The 22,546-nt window shown below is 42.3% G+C and overlaps 1 protein-coding gene across 3 annotated transcripts in view; it reads right to left on the bottom strand.

The window, feature by feature from the left end:
* LOC147032510 (uncharacterized) overlaps positions 1–21,858 on the bottom strand; it is a 70,450-nt gene extending 48,592 nt beyond the window's left edge. Inside the window, exons 1-9 of one of the 3 annotated variants that reach the window (XM_085870216.1) lie at positions 20,330–21,858; positions 15,951–16,009; positions 15,362–15,542; positions 14,890–15,183; positions 14,637–14,694; positions 13,683–13,940; positions 6,860–6,914; positions 5,701–5,831; positions 5,392–5,576 (exon numbers count right to left, since the gene is read on the bottom strand). In XM_085870216.1, coding sequence (XP_085726342.1) covers positions 5,392–5,576; positions 5,701–5,831; positions 6,860–6,914; positions 13,683–13,940; positions 14,637–14,694; positions 14,890–15,183; positions 15,362–15,427 — 1,047 coding nt within the window. In that variant the 5' untranslated portion in view covers positions 15,428–15,542; positions 15,951–16,009; positions 20,330–21,858. Of the gene's footprint in view, positions 1–5,391; positions 5,577–5,700; positions 5,832–6,859; positions 6,915–13,682; positions 13,941–14,636; positions 14,695–14,889; positions 15,184–15,361; positions 15,543–15,950; positions 16,455–20,329 lie in introns of those variants that run through there. The other 2 variants (XM_085870215.1, XM_085870217.1) reach the window with 2 other exon arrangements.
* Positions 21,859–22,546: the final 688 nt, after the last annotated feature.

Genomic DNA, 22,546 nt, shown 5'->3' with positions numbered 1-22,546 from the left:
AGATGGATTGGGGGCATGCAGGGGTAGCAAATCCTAAGCTGCGAGTGAGGGATGTGATCATCCTTTCCAGAGGGCTGGGGTCCACAAGGTACCCAGAAGTGTCACAGCCCTCATGGGGGTCCAGGGGACGAAACCACCCGAACAAACTCGCATTTCAGAACTTACACAACATTGAAATTGTTTCCCTGAGAAGAAATTCACATTTCCTATGAACATTAAATACTTTTATTTTTTCCCACTCAACTTTTTACACTCTTGACCTCCAGATATAAAGCTCATTATTGGATTCCATGTTAAGTCGATGTGCTGTTTTCCATCTGGTGTGATTGAAGACCTTTCCAAAAAATGACTTTGCAGATAGCCTCAGTGAGGGATACAAAAACAAGGTATTCTGGGGAAGGCAGTAATCTGTTATAAAATATAAATGAAGTTTATTTTGGACATTTTATTCTCAAAATTCCTTGGCAAATGACCACGAATGTAAAAATTCCACATCAATCAGCAAATTAGCACGGCTTTAGACTTTTGACAGTTTAGACCAGGATTATGACATACCAGCAATAGTACCCATTCCCAGTGATGGGAGAAGTTTAAGTGAATTTATCAATTTAAATTATTTCATGGACTTTAAAAAGGTTAATTGTGTTGCACTCTTGGTTTCACTTAAAGGCAAAGCTCGAAGCTACTTTTATACCATCCACCGTGAAATAATGGTGAAAGATAGGGCGGCGGAAGTTGAATTTGTCTAAAAAGAGGGCAAAAAAAAAATCCTGCTTGTGAAATAAAATTTGGCATCAGCACGACTCATGCCACCTGTTCTCTCATCAGTTTAAAAGTGAATGTTGAGCTTCACCTGCGTGCGCAGCTTTCCAAACGCAGCACGGGAAGCGGCCTCTATAAATGGGTGACAGACAAACGTACAGACAGATGCCACGATTCACAAAATAAATAAATAAATAAATATATACAGTATAAATAAAAAAAATTATATTATTTACCTCCACCACCGAAGGCGGAAGGAGGTTATGATTTTACCCGTCTGTCTGTTTTGTCTTTTTTAAGGGGATATCTCAAAAAGTTGTCGACGGATTCAGTCGCAGGTTGGGTATGTAACAAGGAAGATTTGGTTCAATTTTGGTGAAGATCTGAATCCGGATCCGAGAATTTTTAAAAGTGATTCTTCACCATTGAGTGATTGGGCTAAAACAATATCTATACTATAATGGAACTAAGTGTTTGTTATCTCCTCCCAGACGAAGCGGCAATAGTCCATAAAACTCAGTTACATTGTACTTAGTTATACATGACTGGATCGTGATACTTTTTATCTCAAGAGCGAAAATGTACATACTCATTATCACCTGTTACTGTTCTACATTTTGGAAAAAAAAATGCTGTGACAACATATTCAGTGTCTCCGTGTGACTATCTTCAATTACAACCCCATAAAAGCCACTCAGGAATCAACGCCTCATTCAGAAAAAAAAATGGCACGTGAAAAAAGGAACGAAATCACCAGATCTCTGAACCGCGAAGGACAACAAAATCACGTGACCACCACCAGCTCTGCCACCCATCCATAGGAAGGGTAATCTATGAGTTATAGCACAATATCTCAAAAAGTTATGGACTGATTCAGATAAAACTTGGTGGATGAGTTGGTTATAGGTGACAAAAACAAGCCGATTAAATTTTAGTTCAGGTCCGAATCCAGATACGGCCTATCAGTGGGATACAAAACGTAAACTAATCAGCTTGGCGGAGTGATGCGCTCTACCAAATGGCCGTTATAATCTGATCATGATACTGTACAACTTGAATCCTCTTTCATCCTCACTTGCAAGTTTTGAAATCAAGGCATCAATATTTAGGTCTCAACAAATTGTTTCCCGATGTAGAGCAAAGCTAGGTTTGATCGACAAATTTTACCCACGGTAGAGCACCAGTAATTCCTGATCCTCCTGAACACACTGATCGATCGCTCTACACTCAACGCCACGAGGCAGAACAACAATTTCCAATGAACACTGAAGAATTATTGAACCTTTTTTTTTTCCTGTCAGATACTGAAGATATTCAAGAACTCTGAAGAAAAGTAGTGTGTCTGGAATGACATTAGTTCTGCCACAAGTTCACCTGATAATTCATTAGAAAATTGCTCAAGAAAAATGGATACTTGTTGCTCAATTTCTTCAGAAGACAGTTTTAACATCTGGTCTGCATGCAAAACTTCAAAGAGCTTGCAAATCTCTTTTATGCCCTCAGCTTTAACTTTGATTTCACCCACCATCTTGTCTAGTAAGCTGAAATAAGCATTTACTCAGTAGTGTTGAACAGGTGTGTCTGGAGGTTCATCCTCAAGCTGAGCTATTGAGCCGTCGAGCTCACCAAGCCCACCAACGGATGACTCGCCTGACCCAAGTGGTCTTGAAATCAGCCTCCTCTTCCTCAAAGCCTGCGGACACCCAGAGATGTTTGACTCTTTCCATATATGCTTCACATTCCTGAGCTTTTCTCATTGCTTTCAAGCTTGAGCTGCCTTCTTGAAATTATTGAAGACATGAAAAGATCATTTATCTTGGCGAGTAGCAAGTGGATGGTGGCATAAACGCATTATTCCACCATCGGACAAAGAACAAAAAGTGCCAGTTCATGTTGTTGTTTTTTCGACAGATTGTATCTTTGAACAGGTTGAATATCCGTTTCGGTTGTTTTGAGTCACAGGTGGCAACTTTTAGGTCCTTTTCTCTTTCTCCTTTTATCAGAGCCAGACATGTATTTCTATCCCATGAAACATTTTTTAAAGGCCAAGAGTAGTGTGCCATTCACTGGGCCTGGGTAGTGAGATTGCTCAGCAACGAGGTCAGTGGCAGCCTGTCATGAGTCACCATTGTGGCAGAGAGGGGCAGAGCATAAGCTGAGGTTCGAGACTTGTACGGGTTCAGTGAGGAGCAAAAAAAGTGCCTTCTCACCCTGACTGCAGGCACTTGGACTGCTTTGGGATGCAATTTTGGTTCTCTGGGTCTGACCCCCTGGAGGTCTTCGTGCATGGCCAAACCAGCCATCCCGTGTTGTACTGAAGTATTCTGCATACTGTTCCATACCTGCCAAGGATGCCATTTGTCCCATATTCTCTGTACTTCACCTTGCTTATTTTGGCCGTGATGCCAATTACCAGGACGAACAATGTTTCTGCAATGGAAACTTCACAGATTTGATCGATAAACAAAATGACATCGACAAGTGTTTCTGACCACCAAAACTCGGAGTCGCCACGCGTACTTGTATGATCAGCGCTAACCCTGATGACTCAATCATGTCTGCCCACTTTGCTAGCAATCTTGGCACAGTAAATCATGTACAATGGCACGAACTATAGGTACGCTCACTCGCATGTCCTGTAGGCTTCTGAAGCAACGATCTTGCATGTAATGTAATGTGGATGATCTCATATGTAATTGTGGGATTGCTAAGTGTAAGCATACTGTGGGCCCACTTTACCTTATCGTAAAGATTGAAAATCGTGCATACGAGGTCCGTCGAAAAAGTAACGGGACTGAGCCTGCTGTGTGCTCCACTTACACAACTTGAATGAACGGATTGCGTCAGTCTTTTGCAACATTCCAGCAATATCTATGATTTGTGATGGTTGACTGCACTTATTGTGTGATTTTTTTTTTTTTACAGGTGGTGCTTTACACATTGTCAAGTCTGAGTCGTGAGCAGAGGGCCAATCTGAAGTTTCTTGCCAAGTTGGCAAAACACCTTCCGAATCCTTCGCAATGCTGCAGCAAGTCTACGGGAAGAAACGATGTCACGTGCACGTACATTTGAATGGCACAAGAGGTTCAAAGAGGGACGGGAGGAGGTTGAAGACAATCCACGGTATGAAAGACCTTCAACGAGCAGAACGGCGGACAACATCGAGCGTGTGAAGCAGATGGTGCGCGCAAATCGTCGACTCACGGTGCGGATGATGGCTGAGGAACTTTCCATCAACAAGGACACCGTCTGGAGAATCATCACTGAAAATCTCGAAATGCGCAAGGTGTTGCGCAAAGATTGTCCCCACGCTGTTGTCTGAGGACCAGAAAAAGCAAAGATTCACTGTCTGTCAAGACATTAACGAGCGCCTCGAGGACGATCCAGACCTGCCCGGGAGAGTCATTACTGGCGATGAATCGTGGATATTCGAATAAGATCCCGAGACCAAACGGCAGAGTCGTCAGTAGAACAGTCTGGCATCACCAAGACCAAATAAAGCAAGAATGTTGAAGTCAAAGGTCAAGGTGATGCTCATCGTGTTTTTTGACATCAAGGGCATCGTCCACTTCGAGTTTCTACCACAGGGTCAAACAGTGAATCAATACGTGTACAAGGAGATCCTCCGGTGCCTCAAGAGATCAGTCCGGGACAAGAGGAGGGATCTGTGGGAGAACAATGCCTGTGTGCTCCACCATGACAATGCCCCTGCTCACGGTGCCCTGAGCATCCGACAGTTTCTGGCAGAGAGGAACGTGCCACCTCTGGAGCAACACCCGTATTTCGCCAGACTTGGCCCCTTGTGATTTTTTACTATTCCCCAAGCTCAAGGGGGTGATCAAGGGGACCCGATTTCCTGATGTGGTTGCCATCAAAAGGGCCGTGACGACGGAGCTCCGGAGGATTCCAGAAGGTGCCTTCTAGGGGTGCATCGAAGCGTGGAAGAAGAGGATGGACAAGTGTGTGAGACTGGAGGGAAACTATTTTGAAAAGGACAAGCTGTGATTTCAATATATTTTTTGGAATAAAATTTCTGTGAAGTCAGTCCCAATACTTTTTTTTATACGGACCTCGTATGAGCCAACAGAGCAAAGGAATTTTATGCAAAAACAAAATGAACAATGAACTGTTTTGTATCACAATATATTAATAAAATGTAATGACAACATCAATTCGGATTTTGATGTCTTCGCTGTATTCCAATTTAATTATAAATTGCTCATTTTCAAAATGTTTATCGTTTGGAAAAGCTTCACACACTGCAAGCTCACACACCTCTATGATGGCCAAATGATATCTGCTAAATTAATCGTCACACACACTACATCTACCCTGTTGGCCGGTGGCACTGCTCACGCCAACCCGTTATCAGGGTTCGTCCACGTCACAGCATTATTCTCTGTGAGGGTTCAAACTGTAATTTTTAACAACGTGATTTTGAAGTCATTGATGTTCAGCAAAGGAACAGTGAGGAATAAAAAGTACCACATTAGGGGGGGGGGGCAGTGGTGAGAGACACCACTATTTTAAACCTTTAATCCGCTATCAAGTAGATCCACGAGATAAAGGCTGCCAGTGTCATCCGTAAAAATGGAAACCACAAAGCATAGCCCAGTACACAGAATTCACCTGTTGATGACTCACCAAACAACTGCCGCCATGTTGGCAAGGGCCATTCTCGCATTCATTGATCTCGATCTCGCAGTCGGTTCCCGTGAAGCCGGGTGGACATTGGCACGTGTAACTGCCTTGCCCAGTGTTGGAACAGATGGCACCATTCACACATGGCTGGTGGTTTGTGCAATAATTCAGATCTGCAGACAAAGAAAAACAGGTTAAAGATCATACAGCCAGTAGTAATTTATTTTCTTTTCACAGCAAAGTTAGGTCAAAATTACCAATCCCCTATACCATCGCACACAGCATGAGGCTACGCACCCAAGTTGCAGAAGAGGCCACCCCAGCCTTCCTTGCAGTTACAATCCCATGGTTGCTCACACGTCGCATGCAAACAACCTGGGTAGAGACGGCAGCGATCACACAGTGGACCATCCCACCCCATGCGGCACCTGGGAGAAGTACAGAAACAAGTGTCGATCTTGATTTAGAGATAGGGTTCATTTGGAAAAAAAAAAAAAAAAAAAAAAAAAAAAAAGAGTATGAACTATTCTTTTAGCAGTTTTCTGAGTGAGAACAAACAAAATAAATTCCAAAATGCATGTTGTTCGTGGAAATGCACATATTCTATCTGATACTAATAGGACTGCAGCTGGGCTTTCCTGGCTAAGCTTCCATTTATATAAATTGAAGATCCCCCATCCAAATCCTCGATCTTTTCTACCCCCGATAATCCACCCAAGCCCACTTCCTTCATTTCTCCTGCTTTCCTTCCTGAAAGTCCCTGAAATGTCCATCTTCTCTTCGCCATGTTCCCCGTCCCATCCCCATCCCTCTCCCTTCCACAGTTCACCTAATGTGTCTGTTCCCCACTGTTTTGGCCCTTCCACTCCCGCCCCTCTTGTCTCATGCCTCCTTGCTGTGAGTTGTGTGTTAGCTCTCATACGAGCCTCGACCAAGGTATACAAAAAAAACAAAAAATCCAGTGGTAACTTTCAAAAAAGTGGGTCCAAAAAAATAACTTTCAAAATTACTGCTCCCATCTTCAGAGGGGTAATGCACGAGTGGCAAAGCCTCATCTAAATTTAAAAGGCGAAGAAGAATATTGTTTACAAATAGGGGCCATCGAAATATTACATAACAATGGTCGAATTATCGGTCTACCAAACTCCTGCATATTCCATATAACCCCCTCCCTTACCCTGACTTCTGTATCCTTTCCCTTTTCTCCCTTATTCCCAACTCACCTTCCCATTTTTTTCGAAATCATTCTCACTTTACCCTCTCCCCACTTTTTGTGTGTGCAAGGTGTAGAATGCCAAGACATTTGACAATGAATAATGTGACAGGATCGTCAAATAAGAAGAAATACTGATTTTAACTCGGCAAAAGTGGCCACGTGTACAGGTGCAGCCTCAAGACAAATGGTACAAAAAGGAAGCTCGACTGTACACATGAGCAACCCTCGTTTTCTACCTACGTGCATTCTCCAGGTTTCTTGCAGTATCCCTGCTCACATCCAGGCAGGCAAATTGCTGCAATGAGAAAGAGAGGGAGACAAAGTGGGGGGATTATTAAAAATTAAAATGAAGCAATGTTGAGAATGTTCTTCTGCACATGGCGCAGTAGTTGTCCTCTCTCTCACTGTTCCCTGCCAGCTGCACCATTGTTTCCTCGGCGGGCACGGGCACAGACAGCCGCACCTTCCGACGACAATGGCTCTACCCGGCAGCTTGCCAATTGTGCAGAGGAACACACGGTGTGCGGGAGGGATAAGCCGAGTACCGCACCACGCCATTTTAATCACAGACTCTCTCAGCTGCTGCTGCTCATTATAGAGAGAAGAGAAAGAGGCCATGCATCCCGCTTCGGGAGGTGACCAAGTTTTTAACCCTCATGCTTCAGTTAGTTGTTCATTTTCTGCCTTGATCTGTCTTCTAATCCGCCTTTTTAAGAAAGGTCTGCACGTCCGAGCCTTTTCAACTGCAGGGAGACAGCTCTGTGACTTCTAGCCATGCGTTAGCCAATACCACAGAATCATCGTATACGGTGGGCTGCGATTCCTGCCAGAATCATTTTGTGTGTCAAATCGATGGGATGTTTTGTGATAATTTAAAATGGTGCAAACTAAAGGGGCACTGCGGCCCAATTATCCAGGCATTCAAGCCATTTATTCGGTTTAAATACAGTTAAAAACTGAGATGACTCTAACCTTCTGTTTTGTAAAATATAAAATGTTGCACACGTTGCTACTTGTTGCGCACGTCGTAATCGTTGTTATCGGGAATGCACAGTTCCATCATTTCAATCTCCTGGGGAATTGCTCCATTGTTCGTCTTATCCCACTCATCTCTGGTACTTCAAGGTTTTTGCGCATCAACATCATGGCATCTACCAAATCTACCCATGAATTTACCTCCTCACTAAACTCTTTTTCTTTTCCTACAGCAACAGTGGCTCATGGAGGAGCTTGTTCACCCTACATGCATGATATATATATATATATATACATATATATATACATACAGGAAAAGGACATCAAAGTACATCAATGTACTTTTAGGTGAGTTACAAGGAGATTGGGCAATCGAATAAAAAGAGGAAAAAAATTTAAACAGACATAATTGCAATCTTACCGACTTCCGCTTAGAGGGTCCTACAGGCCTCGGACATCCGCATATCAGTAGAAAGGAAAAAGGGTGGGGAAGGGTCGAGTTGAGAAAATTGACAAAATAAAAAAGGGGGGAGGAGCGAGAGAAAAATTATCACAGGGGAATTAGCAAGTAAAGAAAGGGTGCAGGGGAGAAATGTTGGAATGATAAGAATAAGATATGGATGAATGGGATGTGGGAAGTGAGAAGGGGAGGAGTTCGCTACATAATATGGAGATGGTTCCCCCTCCTTGTTCTCATTTAGTTTCCCAGTGAAGAACGCATCCGCTTTACGGACATGTTAATTCCCCCATAACTGGTGTATTTTCGTACGACTTCTAATACCCCCTCCCACCGGGAGCGGCACGATGCCATTCGTCTAACGATACAATATATACTGTATAAGCATGAACGTCTGTCTGTCTCTCTCTCTCTCTCTCTCTCCATATATCTATATATCTATATATCTATATATATCTATATATCTATATATATCTATATATCTATATATATCTATATATCTATATATATATATATATATATATATATATATATATATATATATATATATATATATATATATATATATATATATATATATATATATATATATATATATATATATATATATATATATATCTATCTCTCTCTATATCTATATCTATCTCTCTCTCTCTCTATATATCTATATCTATATATCTCTCTCTCTCTCTCTATATATCTATATCTATATCTATATCTATCTATCTCTCTCTATCTCTCTATCTCTCTCGCACGGCCACATGTTTAAAACTACAAACTCCATACTCGGGGTACAGATACAACTGTGTGTGGGAAGTAACATGGGCTATGTGGCTCTGACCTCGAAGGAAATAGATTGAGGCCAAAGTGACCAATGCAGCATTTTTTTTTATTTTTTTTTGCAAACAGGATGACAAATTAGTCTCAAATTGAAAGGTTAAGTGTGTTGCACTCAAAAATAATAAATAAATGGGATATTTTGTGATCATTTTAAATAGTGCAAATTAAAGGAGCACTGCAACCCAATTTTGCGACCCAAAGACCATGAAAATAATTTAAATTGACAGATTAACTTAAACTTTTCCAGTTGCTGGGGATGGGTACTTTTGCCAGTATTAAAGAGTATTTGGGTCGTCATCCTACTCCTCCTCCTCCCCTTCAACTCCTCAAATTATTAAAAATGTCTACCACCCAATACCTAGCGTGGACCCCCAGGTTATAACCACCAGTTTTCAACTCATTCCAACAGGTGGTTCAGGGGTGGGTACATAGAAGTCAAACAGACACTTCTCTAATTGTAGTACGATTTGATCTCCACTTTAAGTACAGAATCCTTCCCCCTTTCGTGTTCCATTAACCTTGATAGACAGGTAAATGGGATTCTGGAACAAGTGTGTGTGTGTTTGTGTGTGTGTGTGTGTGTGTGTGTGTGTGTGTGTGTGTGTGTGTGTGTGTGTGTGTGTGTGTGTGTGTGTGTGTGTGTGTGTGTGTGTGTGTGTGTGTGTGTGTGTGTGTGTGTGTGTTTTCTTTTAATTAACAACTGAGGTGCAACTTTTTTATACATATTTAAATCAACATATTGTTGTTTGGGGGGGGGTTCAGTTATTGTTTAAAGCCTTAACTACCATGGGGAAACATGTAGCTTTTCGACTCTTTTTACATGTACTAAGTGATTGCGGTAAGGGTTAGGTTGTCCGTTTCTTTATTGATGGAGTGACAATACTGTCCCGAACTCGTTGGGTTTTCATGGTCATCCATGCTTTTGAGAACCAGGTAAATCCAGGTGAGTGAGGACGGTGAAAGATGGCATGCACATGGGCTGGGAACAACTATGTTGTCCTTCTATGAGGCATGGAGAGGAAGGGTGGAGCCTTTTTGGCGAATAGGCCCACGATTTGCCGCAAGGTCACAAAAGGGTGGTGAGCACAGGTTGGTGAGCTGTGCCATCCATCATCCATGTTGGGAGGCCACGATTGATCGGCTCATTTCAGCCGAGGAACTGCCCAGCCCCCAGGGCAAACTTGGGGTCGAACCCATTTAAGCCCATTCGCTGTTCTGCCTGGCACATGCATCTGTTTGGACTCAGCTCCAGCTTCTCCTCACTCACCTCCCTGGAGCTCTCCCACCCGTAGGCCCCTACAGCTGTCCTGCGTCTACTCCATACTGCTGCCCAACACTCACACTGGCATCCGCTAGCTCAAAGCATCTCACTTACCTGGTGTCTGTGTGTGTGTGCACGTGGTGGTTGTGTGTGGTGCCCTGTGGAGGGAATTTGGTTATTGATTATTGTTTATTAGAGTGTTACTTTCTCTGTGTCTGTCTTCCATATTGGGATTTCCATTTGTGTCTGTGTTGGGTTTGGAATTTCCTGGAGGAATAAAATGAGTCTATTACCATGATTGATTACCGAGGAGGTTTAGACCAGGGTCGATGTACAAAGTGCATCCTCCGCTCAGTTGCGTTTTGTAATTAAATTAAAAACTCATCCTCAAAGCACTTGCTTCAACGTGTATGGTTCCCATATCGACTGCTGCTGGTGGTAGTTATAGCGCTCGTGGCATGGAACTGTTCAAGTGACATCACAGCATCTCCCGTATATGGTACCGTACTGGGGAATTAAAACACAAGGTAATCCATATGCTATCCTGCATCCGCACACTAACATTGCAACAAAATGTACAACACAGACTGGAAAATTATTGTACGGGGATGAGGGACAATATCGTGGTCCAAAGTGGTTCCTGACAAAGGTTCGAACCCTCAGTGAAGGTCATGAGAGTGTAATGTGCAGCTGCAGAAACTGTTTGTGAATGGCACGGAGATTAAACAGGGTCAATGGACGAAAGATGCCAATGCACAGTCAGCAGACAAAACCCTCAAAACCCTGCCGAGACAAAGCCGTAGAAAGGGCAAGGGTTTAAAGTACCGAAACATTGGCGTGGCACCTTATTATTATTTTTTTTTCTACATGAACCTGTTTCAAAAAGTTACACCACGAAGTATACCTATAGATACGCTCAGATTGGCAACCATCAATTTCAGTGTCAACGATTATGATGTTTGCAGTGGCTGTTTGACAGCATCGTTGATGACTGTGAAGCCGAATACACGAATTACAGAGTCCGCCACGTCAATCACTGCTGTTGATACGAGCATTCGATGGACGTCACGGCACAGGCAACATGTCCTCTCCGGAGGGTTCTTCTCAGCTCTATAATTTGGATCTTTTTAAAAATTATTTCCTTCAATTCCACCACAACATAATGCTGACTTCCATCTTGCCTGGTCACAGGCCTCAACATCAAATACGGGTTTTCAGATCACTCTTAAAAGCATACCTTTGAGTGGTCACATGGTCTTAAGGTGTTTGCTAGTTTTCCATTAAGGAATTCCTTTGGTGTGCGGCCATTTTACATGTGATAAACGAGGCCAAGCCAAAGACGACAGGTGAGTTTCAACATCGAGTACATGCAAGTCAAGCCTGCAATTCCTGCAAGAACCTCAGAATCTGGTGCTTTGTCTTTACATTTAATTCTGGGAATGTGGTGTAAGCAGCAAAGACAGTCGGTGTTTATCATTTCTCTCCTGTGTGGTTTGGTGCGGTACATGTTTCACAGTCACAGGAGAACACTGAGAATTCATGGCTGATGGGCATGCATTTTGGTTCTAAACGCAAGATTTTCTTCAATGTTCCAAAGACACTCGTCAGCATATGAAATATCGTGGCTGCCTTGCCAATTCCTCAACCAGTGTGCTGTTTTCTGTGACTAATGGAACTGGGATAGGTAAGTTTGTCTCTGACCTCCAGCAGCTCTCCAACAATGGAAATCAGAGGTATTGTCACACCCAAGGACATATTCGGTCTTTTTGAGTCCAATATAGAGTCCAAAGTGCTCAAGGCAAATGAAAAGATTCACAAACCTCTGCAGTCTCTCCTCCTTGTGTAAGACAATTGCTCATCATAATCATCATCATCATGTCTGCAGAAGTGAAGGTAGTCCTGTTTATCTTCCAGTCTTCGCTATGAATTGGCGATATAATTTTGAGTGCTCATGGGCGATGGACAGTGAAAGTTGAAACGCTCAACCCACCAAACCTTTCTATACCCCGTGAGAAGGCCTCAACAGACCGAGCATTAATGACACGTCAGGGAAGACTGTTCCAGTCTTTACCTTCCCTTCGACTGAATAAATTTTCACCCATGTCTAACCTGTACCTCGGCACAAAGAGTTTAAAGGACTGGCCTCACATGGAAGGGTATTCAGCCGGAGTGAAGAAATGTTGTGGTTTAATCCGGTCAATTCCTTGTTACACCTTTAACGTTTGGATCACGAGTCATCAGCATACAAAAAGTTTCTTGTTGGTGTGCCTCTCACTTTCACTCTGGCTCTAAATTGAGCATTGTTAAAGAACTTGTGCTCTTGTGTGCAGATATACACCATCTTCATCAGGAGGAAATTTCAAAATGAAATGCTAGTGGAAGAAAATACCAAACAGAGGGAAGAATCAGGACACAGCATTTCTTCACCCCGTTATGAAACAGATCCATCAAACTTAGAGCGTCTGGTGTTGGCTTTAATGGTTAAGGTGGCTGGTTGAAGATCTTCGGGTCCCGAGTTTTAGGTCTTGTCGTGCTGATAAAAAAATAACACCAAGTGTGTTAACTCAACCTGTCATCCTTCCGAGGTTGTCAAAATGAGTGCAGTAACCAGTTTGCTGGGAAGAATGAGCCATTTGAGTATCCTGCGTCGGAGTGGCGACCCATCCAGGACTTAACTTGAGCAAATCAAGTTAAGCTTTGGAGGACAGGCAATCATATCCAAGGGTCTGAAAAGATCTCTCCAGCTGAGATCAAAGGCTTTTGCACACACTCATTTCGCCCTTTTTTATCCGATGCAGGACGAAGACCTCAGCAATGATTGTTCCAGGCATTTTTGTCATGTTGAGATCTTTCTGTCCTCACTCTTGTCTCGGCGTTACCTCCATAGTTGTCCGTCAGCTCGTCTCCCCATCTGTTAGTTGTCCTTCCTTTATATTGCTTTCCATCTCAGGCCACGGTGTCCATTCTGTTATTCCTTTCGCCCATCGAACATCTGCCCATTGCAATCTCGGTTTCTTTACCCTTACGAAGCTGTTTCTCCATTTGTTTCAAAGTTATTACTCATGTACTCCTCCATAATTTGTTGAGCACTTGTTAGTCTTTCCATTTTTCACACTAACAGGTACATTTGTTTGCAATTATAATTTGCTGTATAGAAACCCATCCATCCATCCATTAGGACCATACTCTGTGCAGAGCGTTGGTGCCGCCGAAGCAGTCTCCTTGGCTATTGGGAACAATCCTGGACGGGTCGCCACTCCGACACAGTATACCAGCATGCTGGCACTCATTTTGCCGACCTCGGAAGGATGACAGGCAGAGTCAACCCCACCTGGTGTTAATTCAACAGCTGAGCGGGATTTGAACTCAGGACCCTAGGATCCCAAGCCCACTACCTTAACCATTAAGCCAACACCAGGCATAGAAACCCATATATAGAGAATATAATAAATCTTTCAAAACTTAAATGACATGATCTCAAGGAAATTAAAGCATTCGCTCATTGTGCACATAACGTGTGGTGTACTCACGTTGATCACAGTAGCGTCCATTCCAGCCTGGCAGGCATAGCCGCCTGCCCGTGTTGTCACACGTGTAGTGCCCGAGCAGGTTGTGACGTGGGCGGCAGATGGTCGTGCATCCGTTGCCATAGTAATGCTCAGCACAGAGCACCCGGTAAGAGTACTTGAGCTCGGTGCGGCTGGCAATGTGGACGTCCTGAGACCAGTTTTCACCCACGGCGAGGCGCCGTTGGGTGGCCAGGCGAGAGAGCAGGTGCGTGGCTTGTGCTGAGGGCACGAGATGGAAAACATTGTGTACACTCAGAGAAGCGCCAAAAGTCACCATATTCGCTCCAAGCGACACTTTCTTTGCCGCAACAGATTGCAAAGTTTAAAATAAATATTCAGCAAAATTAACGAAAATTCAAGACAAAAGACAAATGGATGATCGACAGTAACAAAGCGATAACAGGAAAATATTGCACAGGTGAATTGACCGACGAAAGTCGGAGGAGAGAAAAAGATGAATGGTGATTGTAAGACATTCCCGCGCAAATTGCAATCATCGAGGAGCATTTCACGCGCGCGTCCGCTGATTGGCTGAGCCTCCAGCATGCCCACGTGGCCGAGCACGGCGGGAAGGCGCGGGAACATAGCCGTCCTGTTCCCACGGATCGATGATTGTGGAGGGGAGGGGGGGGAAGCAAGTCAGGGCAGGACGTGAGTGCGGAACAGCCGAACGAGCGCCATGGCTCTGGCTTCCTGTTTGTCGCAGGATAGGAAATCGGTCCGCAGGGGAGCGCGGTGGGAAGAGAAAGGGGAGGAATGGAGCGGGCGGGTCGTGTACGGAGGGAGGGGAGGTCGAGGTGGTCAACTCTTGGGGTTTGGAATCCACCATTGGGAGCAATGAAATGTAAGACAGCCAGCGAGAGATAGAGCATCATGTGACCCTATGCAGTCGAGGACGACGAGGATCGAACGTACCTGCAGAAGCCGATGAGGTATTCGCGTGCCAAGCTTCGATGATGAGTGAAAACGTGCCCTAGAAGAACGAGGATTGGACGGATATAATGATTGGGACACCATTATCTTGTTCACATAGCATCGCATCAGTCTTTCACCTTATCCGATCAACCACACAAACCACGTGGTCAAACATTATTACATTTGAAAACAAAATGCTGGAAATTGCAATATCCCCTCCTCCCCTTGTTGGTAACCCCCAGAGGACCCTCACCGGCCACGTGAAATTAAAAGGCAGTTGAATGGGGTTGGAGAAGTCATGGGATTTCTGTACGCGGAACGAGTTCGTTCCCAGCACGGGTGTGGTGACGGCTCCATATGTGCATGGTGGTTCTGGAGAGACGTCTGTCTGATAGTGCTTGAGACAGACCCGGAAAAATGTGCGGCACTCGCAGGCACGCGGCTCCTGGGTCGACGAGGTGTCACAGCCTCTGTCAGAGGAACACATCTCCTCTTCGGCGTTTATAAACTCGTGCAGTCGCAGCTCGAATACTCCAGACGCAGACACCTTCACAGGAAAAAGAAGGGGAGGGTTCGTGGAGGAGGGAATTTTGGGTGATGAGTGGGTGAGGGAGGGGGGGAAAGGGGAATAAAAAAAGCTTTCAATTAAAATATTTCCATTCATTTGGAACCTCCCTCAGGACTATGCATCGACGACTCATAAGGCGCCTGTTTGGACCACGTACCTGGTCGTTGAAGATCACCAATAGGGTCGCGATGGTCGCTATCATGCGGAGCACAGCTGCGGCCATAGCCGTGTGGAGCACTGGTGGGACCGCTCGCGGGGGGCACAGGGGGCTTGGGATACGGGGAGAGAGTGCCGCGCGGGGTTTTATCGGCCATGAGGCCACACCCCCCCTGCGTCATCTGATTGATGGGACGCGCCAAGAAAGTGCAACAATTGTCAACCTATTCTTGTGTCTCCCATGTGGTTAAAACACTCTGGAAAGGGTTAAATCCTACTTTCAGCAACCAACTGATCCTCAATTAAACATTCCAATTTAGCTAACCAACATACACAAAAAATTAACATCATGTGATGTGTGTGTACATATATATACAGTGTGTGTGTGTGTGTGTGTGTGTGTGTGTGTGTGTGTGTGTGTGTGTGTGTGTGTGTGTGTGTGTGTGTGTGTGTGTGTGTGTGTGTGTGTGTGTGTGTGTGTGTGTGTGTGTGTGTGTGTGTGTGTGTGTGTGTGTGTGTGTGTGTGTGTGTGTGTGTGTTCGAGCTCTTTCTAACCACTGACTGACACTCCTGACATTACATACAGGTACCTTTAGGGAGATGTAGAAAGCCGAAATTTTGTGTGCCAATGGATATCCAAGCTGATACACTGAGGGGAATCACAGAACCATCAGAAAGCATCCGTAAATAAAAACAAATAAATGCAAAATCAAATACAGGTGAGCATACTGAAACAATGGGGAAGCACCGTTCATATGATTACATAATGCGTAAGCACATCCCGCAAATTATATAGCAAGCTCTTTCTAGCCACTGACTGACACTAACATTAAAGATCGGTAAATTCCGGGTGATGTAGAAAGCTGAAATTTTGCATGCCAATGGACATCAAAGCTGGTACACCGGAAGAATTCACAGAATCATTGGACAACACCCAGAAATGAAAACATAAATAAATGAGAAAAAAATGAATTAAAATAAATGAAAAAAATAAATGCAGGTGAGCGACCCGAGACAATGGAAAAGCATGGAAATTTTGCATGCCAATGGACATCGAAGCTGATACACCAGGAATAATCATAGAACCGTCAGAAAGCATCCGTAAATGAAACTATAAATGAATAAAAAAAATCAAATGCAGGTGAGCAACTGAGACGATGGTGAGGTGAGCAACTGAGACGGTTCGTTATTGCTTACAATGTGTAAGCATACCCTGCCAGTCATATATATATATACATATATATATATATATACATATATATATATATATACATATATATATATATATACATATATATATATATATATATATATGCATACATATGTGTAAGCATTAGTTTATAAAGCCAATATTATACCGGTAATGATGTGTGGAGGCGAAAAGTTGTCACTGTGGATCGAAGATGTAAAATAATGGAAAGAACAGAGATGAGAGTAATATGATGGATCAAGGGATTTTCTCTGAAAGAAAGAGCTCAGAAATCAGGAAGATGTTAAAAAGCAATACAAGTGAAGAAGAACTAAGGAAGAGAAGACTTGGTTTATATATATATATATATATATATATATATATATATATATATATATATATATATATATATATATATATATATATATATATATATATATATATATATATATATATTATAGAAATGGCAGTCCTTCTGTCTGTTTGTCTGTCTCTGTTTGTAACCAATAAGCTCCTAGACCAGTGAACCGATCTTGATGAAACTTTGCACACAAATAGACCTAACATTCAGCTGTAGGATGCGCGAAGTGGCTTTCCATAAAAATGAAAAAATATATATATAAAAATATTTTTAAAAAAAAATGGTTTTCGAATAGTGCGCCAGCATATTAATCATAACAAAAGGCTTCATGGTTAAAAACACTAGTTTTTTGAAATACAAAATGTTCATATTCGATGACTTTTTCAACATACACATTCTCCTCCTGCTATTTGAATTCTTGAACTGGACATGCACGGCAACAGCTAACTGCTGATAGATCTGCTCATGAAAGAGCCAGGCAAGCTGAGTCAGCTGCAGAGAGAGAGAGAGAGAGAGAGAGAGAGAGAGAGAGAGAGAGAGAGAGAGAGAGAGAGAGAGAGAGAGAGAGAGAGAGAGAGAGAGAGAGGAGAGAGAGAGAGAGAGAGAGAGAGAGAGAGAGAGAGGAGAGAGAGAGAGAGAGAGAGAGAGAGAGAGAGAGAGAGAGAGAGAGAGAGAGAGAGAGAGAGAGAGAGAGAGAGAGAGAGAGAGAGAGAGAGAGAGAGAGAGAGAGAGAGAGAGAGAGAGAGAGAGAGAGAGAGAGAGAGAGAGAGAGAGAGAGAGAGAGAGAGAGAGAGAGAGAGAGAGAGAGAGAGAGAGAGAGAGAGAGAGAGAGAGAGAGAGAGAGAGAGAGAGAGAGAGAGAGAGAGAGAGAGTCGTCTTACTGCTGATATAATATCTGCTCATGAACGAGCCAGGCAAGCAGAGTCGGCTGCAGAGAGAGAGCGTTGCCTAACTGCAAATAGAGCATCACACCGACAGGCAAGAGAAGCACAAAACTCACGTTCCAGCTTTCTTGGTCCGGGTTTTGGCAGGACATCAAGGACAGTTGCCACTGCTGCTGGAAACATTGAGTGGCTCAACGCCACCTTCAACTATGACCTCTCTGAGGATTACGGCAGCATAAAGCCTTCCTTCCATAAATCTGAGGAATTAAAGAAGCCTTCCTAATTTTCTCCATACAACGAATGCCTCAGTCTAACGAGCGTGACGAAAATAGGGCAAATTTCCCGGATATTACCAGATACTTCAGCTTGTGTATATGTATATATATGTATATATATATATATATATATATATATATATATATATATATATATATATATGTATATATATATATATAATTATGTATATGCTTTTGAAGAAGAAGGAGAAGAAGGCGCTTCCAACCAAAAGTAAAAACAAAATCGACTCCGCTAATTTGAGCAACAAAGCGAGAGCAGACCCGGTCTTAGGGCAATGTTTCGCTGGCTTCACAGCCAGCTTCCTCAGGCACAATAGACCCCGGGCTTCGGCACGTGTCCGGTTTTTATTTCGATGCGACCACTCATTTCCGGTCACGTGCTGGTGCTCGAGGTCAAATGGAGGAGTGCTGTTTATTTTGCAAAAGGAACAACTAACGTCAAATCACATCACTGAAGGGGTGCTCTGCTCTTTTTTTCTTTTTATTGACACGTGATCTGGTGTTTTATGTGTGTGGGTGAGCATGTGTGTGCTTGTTGTTGTTCTTGTGTTTCTGGGGCATGAACACGGCTGGTTTCATGTCCGGGTTGGGCATGATGAGATGTTGCTTGTATGAGTGTTGAGAGTCTCGTTGGGTTTTGTGAACATGTGGATGCGGTGTTTGGGATTAAGTGTTGTGTGTTGCTCACCTTTTCCAGCCGTTTGCACCATCCAGTTTTCGCCATTTGCATCAGAGGTATGTATTGTGTGGATATGTCCACCGTCAGCCCAGTTAGACCACCCTCTCGGCTATTCATGTGCCACACTTCCAAAATCAACCTGTGTTGTTTGTTAGATGTCGTGTCTCAGACAGGGGTCCCATCAAAGTCAAATCTATAACCAGATTGCAGGCAATGACGTGCTATGGCTGACTGGGTCACTTTTTCCAAGCCCAATTGCTCTATCATATTCATCTAGCCATCGTTTCAAATTCCTTCCAGTTTCACCAATGTAGAATTAGTCAGTCTTTGCATGATGAATGGTAAACAACTCTAGATTTATTACATGTTGGTATTGGGTCCTTTAGTTTTGAGATGACATTACGGATGGTGCATCGAGCCTTGTACGCGACACCAATCCGTGCACCACGTAACATCCTGCCAATGCTTTCCGAAAGGCCCGGGTAGTATGGCAGTACACAGTGCCCAAGTGTGTCTGGCTCCTTCCGTTCTGTCCTTTTTGGTTCTTCCAATGTGGGGAGTATCCCCTTGTACCCATTTTTGAGCAGGACTCCTCAAACTAATCTGATTTCTTTGCCTCGGCTTTGGGAGATGACACCGTTCATGCCAGTGCTGCTAAGGTCTGTGCAACACTGCGTTTGTGGGAGATTGGGATGCGGGAGTTAAAATCCAGTAATCTGCTGGTGTGGGTTGGCTTCCTGTAAACTGAAGTCTTTAGGGAGCCGTCAGGCTTACAGTGAACCTCCACATCCAAAAATGCCAATATGGGAATGGGTGTGTATATATATATATATATATATATATATATATATATATATATATATATATATATATATATATATATATATATATATATATATATATATATATATATATATATACACATATACATATATATATATATATATATATACATATATACACACATATATATATATATACATACACATATATATATATATATATATATATACATACACATATATATATATATATATATACACATACACATATATATATATATATATATATATACACATACACATATATATATATATATATATATATATATATATACATATACATATATATACATATATACATACATATATATACATATATATACATATATACATACATATACATATATACATACATATATACATACATATATATATACATACATATATATATATACATATAAAGATAAAGAGACATTTTGAAGGACATTACCATAAAACAGACTAAAAAGAAAACCACAAAGCTTTCCGTTGTGCTCTCTTCAGGTGAAATTCACACAAAGTCAATGAGATAAGGAAGAAGAATAGTCTAATAGACACCTATCAACAAAGTCAATTCCGATTGGATGTTCTCCACTGATGCGACATCACCTCCCAACGGTGGATGCATTCAAGATATTGAGTTGAGGAAAAAGTACAACAAAACTCCGAATATTAGAAGTGACCTCTATCCATTCAACAGATCCTATGTTATGTCGGCAAAAAGAGTTTGTCCACTCACTTTGCTTATTTGTGCAAAAAAGAATAGGAACATGAACTCGTCTCACGATCACAGATGTTGAGGAAGAGAATTCTGCAACAGCTTGAGGGGCTCCCCGAAAGACTATGCAACCACAAATTGGAGAACTGAACACTGAATAGTGGTCGAGAAGGTGTTGGAGACATTAATGAAGGAATGGATAAAGAAACATTTGAATAATTTAAAACTAAAGGTAGTCCGCATGGATTTACCAAAGGGAAATCATGTTTTACAAATGTATTTCAGTTCTATGAAGTAATTTCTGATTGGGTAGATGGGGGGAGAAGTGCAGTGGACTTAGTGTATATAGACTTTCAGAAAACCTTCGATAAAGTACTAAACAGAAAGCTGTCGGTTAAGGTGAGGAGTGGCCAGAGTGCGAACTGGGGGCTGTGAGTGGGAGGATGTCTGACTGGGAAGATGTAAGTAGTGGGACTTCAAGGATCGGTACTGTGACCATTATTATTCATAATTTACATCAACGAATATTATTCATAGTAAAGAAATGTAAGGTGCTGTGAATGGGTGTAAATGTAATCGAGGTTCCATGATGCAAGGGACCATCTTTGGGCATATCACACAGAAATATCTGGAGGTGGCAATAGATATTGGGGGTGGGGGGATAAACAGACAGCACAGTGCCAGGCAGCTATTGGTAAAGCTAACGTGGTTTTAGGTTGTATTTGTAGGGGAATAAATTATAAATCAAGAGGTGGTGTTAACATTGTATAGGAATTTGGTGAGGCCTCATCAAGAATATTGTGTACAGTTTTGCTCAACACAACTCAGGAAGGATAGAGCTGCCATAGAGCAGGTGCCGCGTCAAGTTCCTTGATTAATTCAACGGTTAGCTCGGCTAAGATATGAGCAACATTTGAAGAAGAAAGGACTTTATACTTTGGAAAGAAAGCAATTAAGAGGGGATTTGATTGAGATGTTTAAGATTATGAAGGCTGTGGACAAGATAGGTGCAGTGGAGTTTTTCAAGAGTGGATATGACATACATATATATATATTTACAGGGTGGCCAAGAAATACATGACATATTTATATTTGATGCCTTTTAACAGGAGACATCAGCAACCATCTTTTAAGTGTCCACCATCTTCATGTGTGCATTGATGCACACGGACAACTGTTTTGCATCACTTTCCTTGAGATTTCAAGTGGAATCCTGGCTATTTCCTGTTGAATTTGCCTATGTAAATCTTGAATGGTCCCTGGTTTCAACTGGTAGAATGTTTATTTAAGGTACCCCACAAGAAGAAATCTGGCGCAGTTAAGTTCGGGCTTCTGGCCGTGAAACATCTTCAAATCTTGCAACGTTTCAGAATTGTTTCTGGCAGTTTCACGAAACTCGTTGGCATCTCAGAGTATTGTGTTCCAGGAAGGGCATTTTCGAAAATCATAAATTCTTTTAAAATCTCGTTGAGCATGAATTATGGAACACGACTTGAAGTAGACTTCCAGGATCCTCGATCTTTCGATATCCGTCCACTTCTCCATTTCAGGAAATACATGAATTTATTGCTTATAATTGCTTAAGATTTTACTTGAATTAAAAATGTGTCACTTGTTTCTTAGCCACCCTGTATATACAATATACATACACATGATGATGACATGTACCATACTTTTTACAGTGTTGGTGCAATGTGTGTGTGTGTGTGTGTGTGTGTGTGTGTCTGTGTGTGTGCGCGCGTGTGTGTGCGTGCGCGCGCGCGCAATGCAGCTGAGAATTGTTACACCCTCACATTACAGCGAGGAGCACTGGCGAGTTAGAAACTGGTTAACAAGACTTGTTATAACCAGGTTGCTGACAATTTAACTCAGCCCCGACACGCACTGGGCGTTTCTCATTGCTGGAGCTGAACTGGGCCCATCTGGTGCTGCAGCTGCTGCTTCAAAAGATCACTTAATCCAAGCTCGATTGGCCTTCGGCAGATGAATCTGGACCATAATCGAAAGATCTTAGATCTGACCAGAGTACAACCTCGGCAATATTTTACACACACACACACACACACACATATATATATATATATATATATATATATATATATATATATATATATATATATATATATATATATATATATATATATATATATATATATATATATATATATATATATATATATATATACATACACAAAGATATAAATATATCTATCTATAATTCCAGCAATCTCTGTGTGT

This window comes from Eptatretus burgeri, chromosome 2 (genome assembly GCF_056783735.1).
Source record: "Eptatretus burgeri isolate ZD-2024b chromosome 2, Ebu_testis_v1, whole genome shotgun sequence".
NCBI classification, from domain to species: domain Eukaryota; kingdom Metazoa; phylum Chordata; class Myxini; order Myxiniformes; family Myxinidae; genus Eptatretus; species Eptatretus burgeri.
Note: the sequence above shows the minus strand (reverse complement) of the source record. Positions and strands in the feature narration are given on the sequence as shown.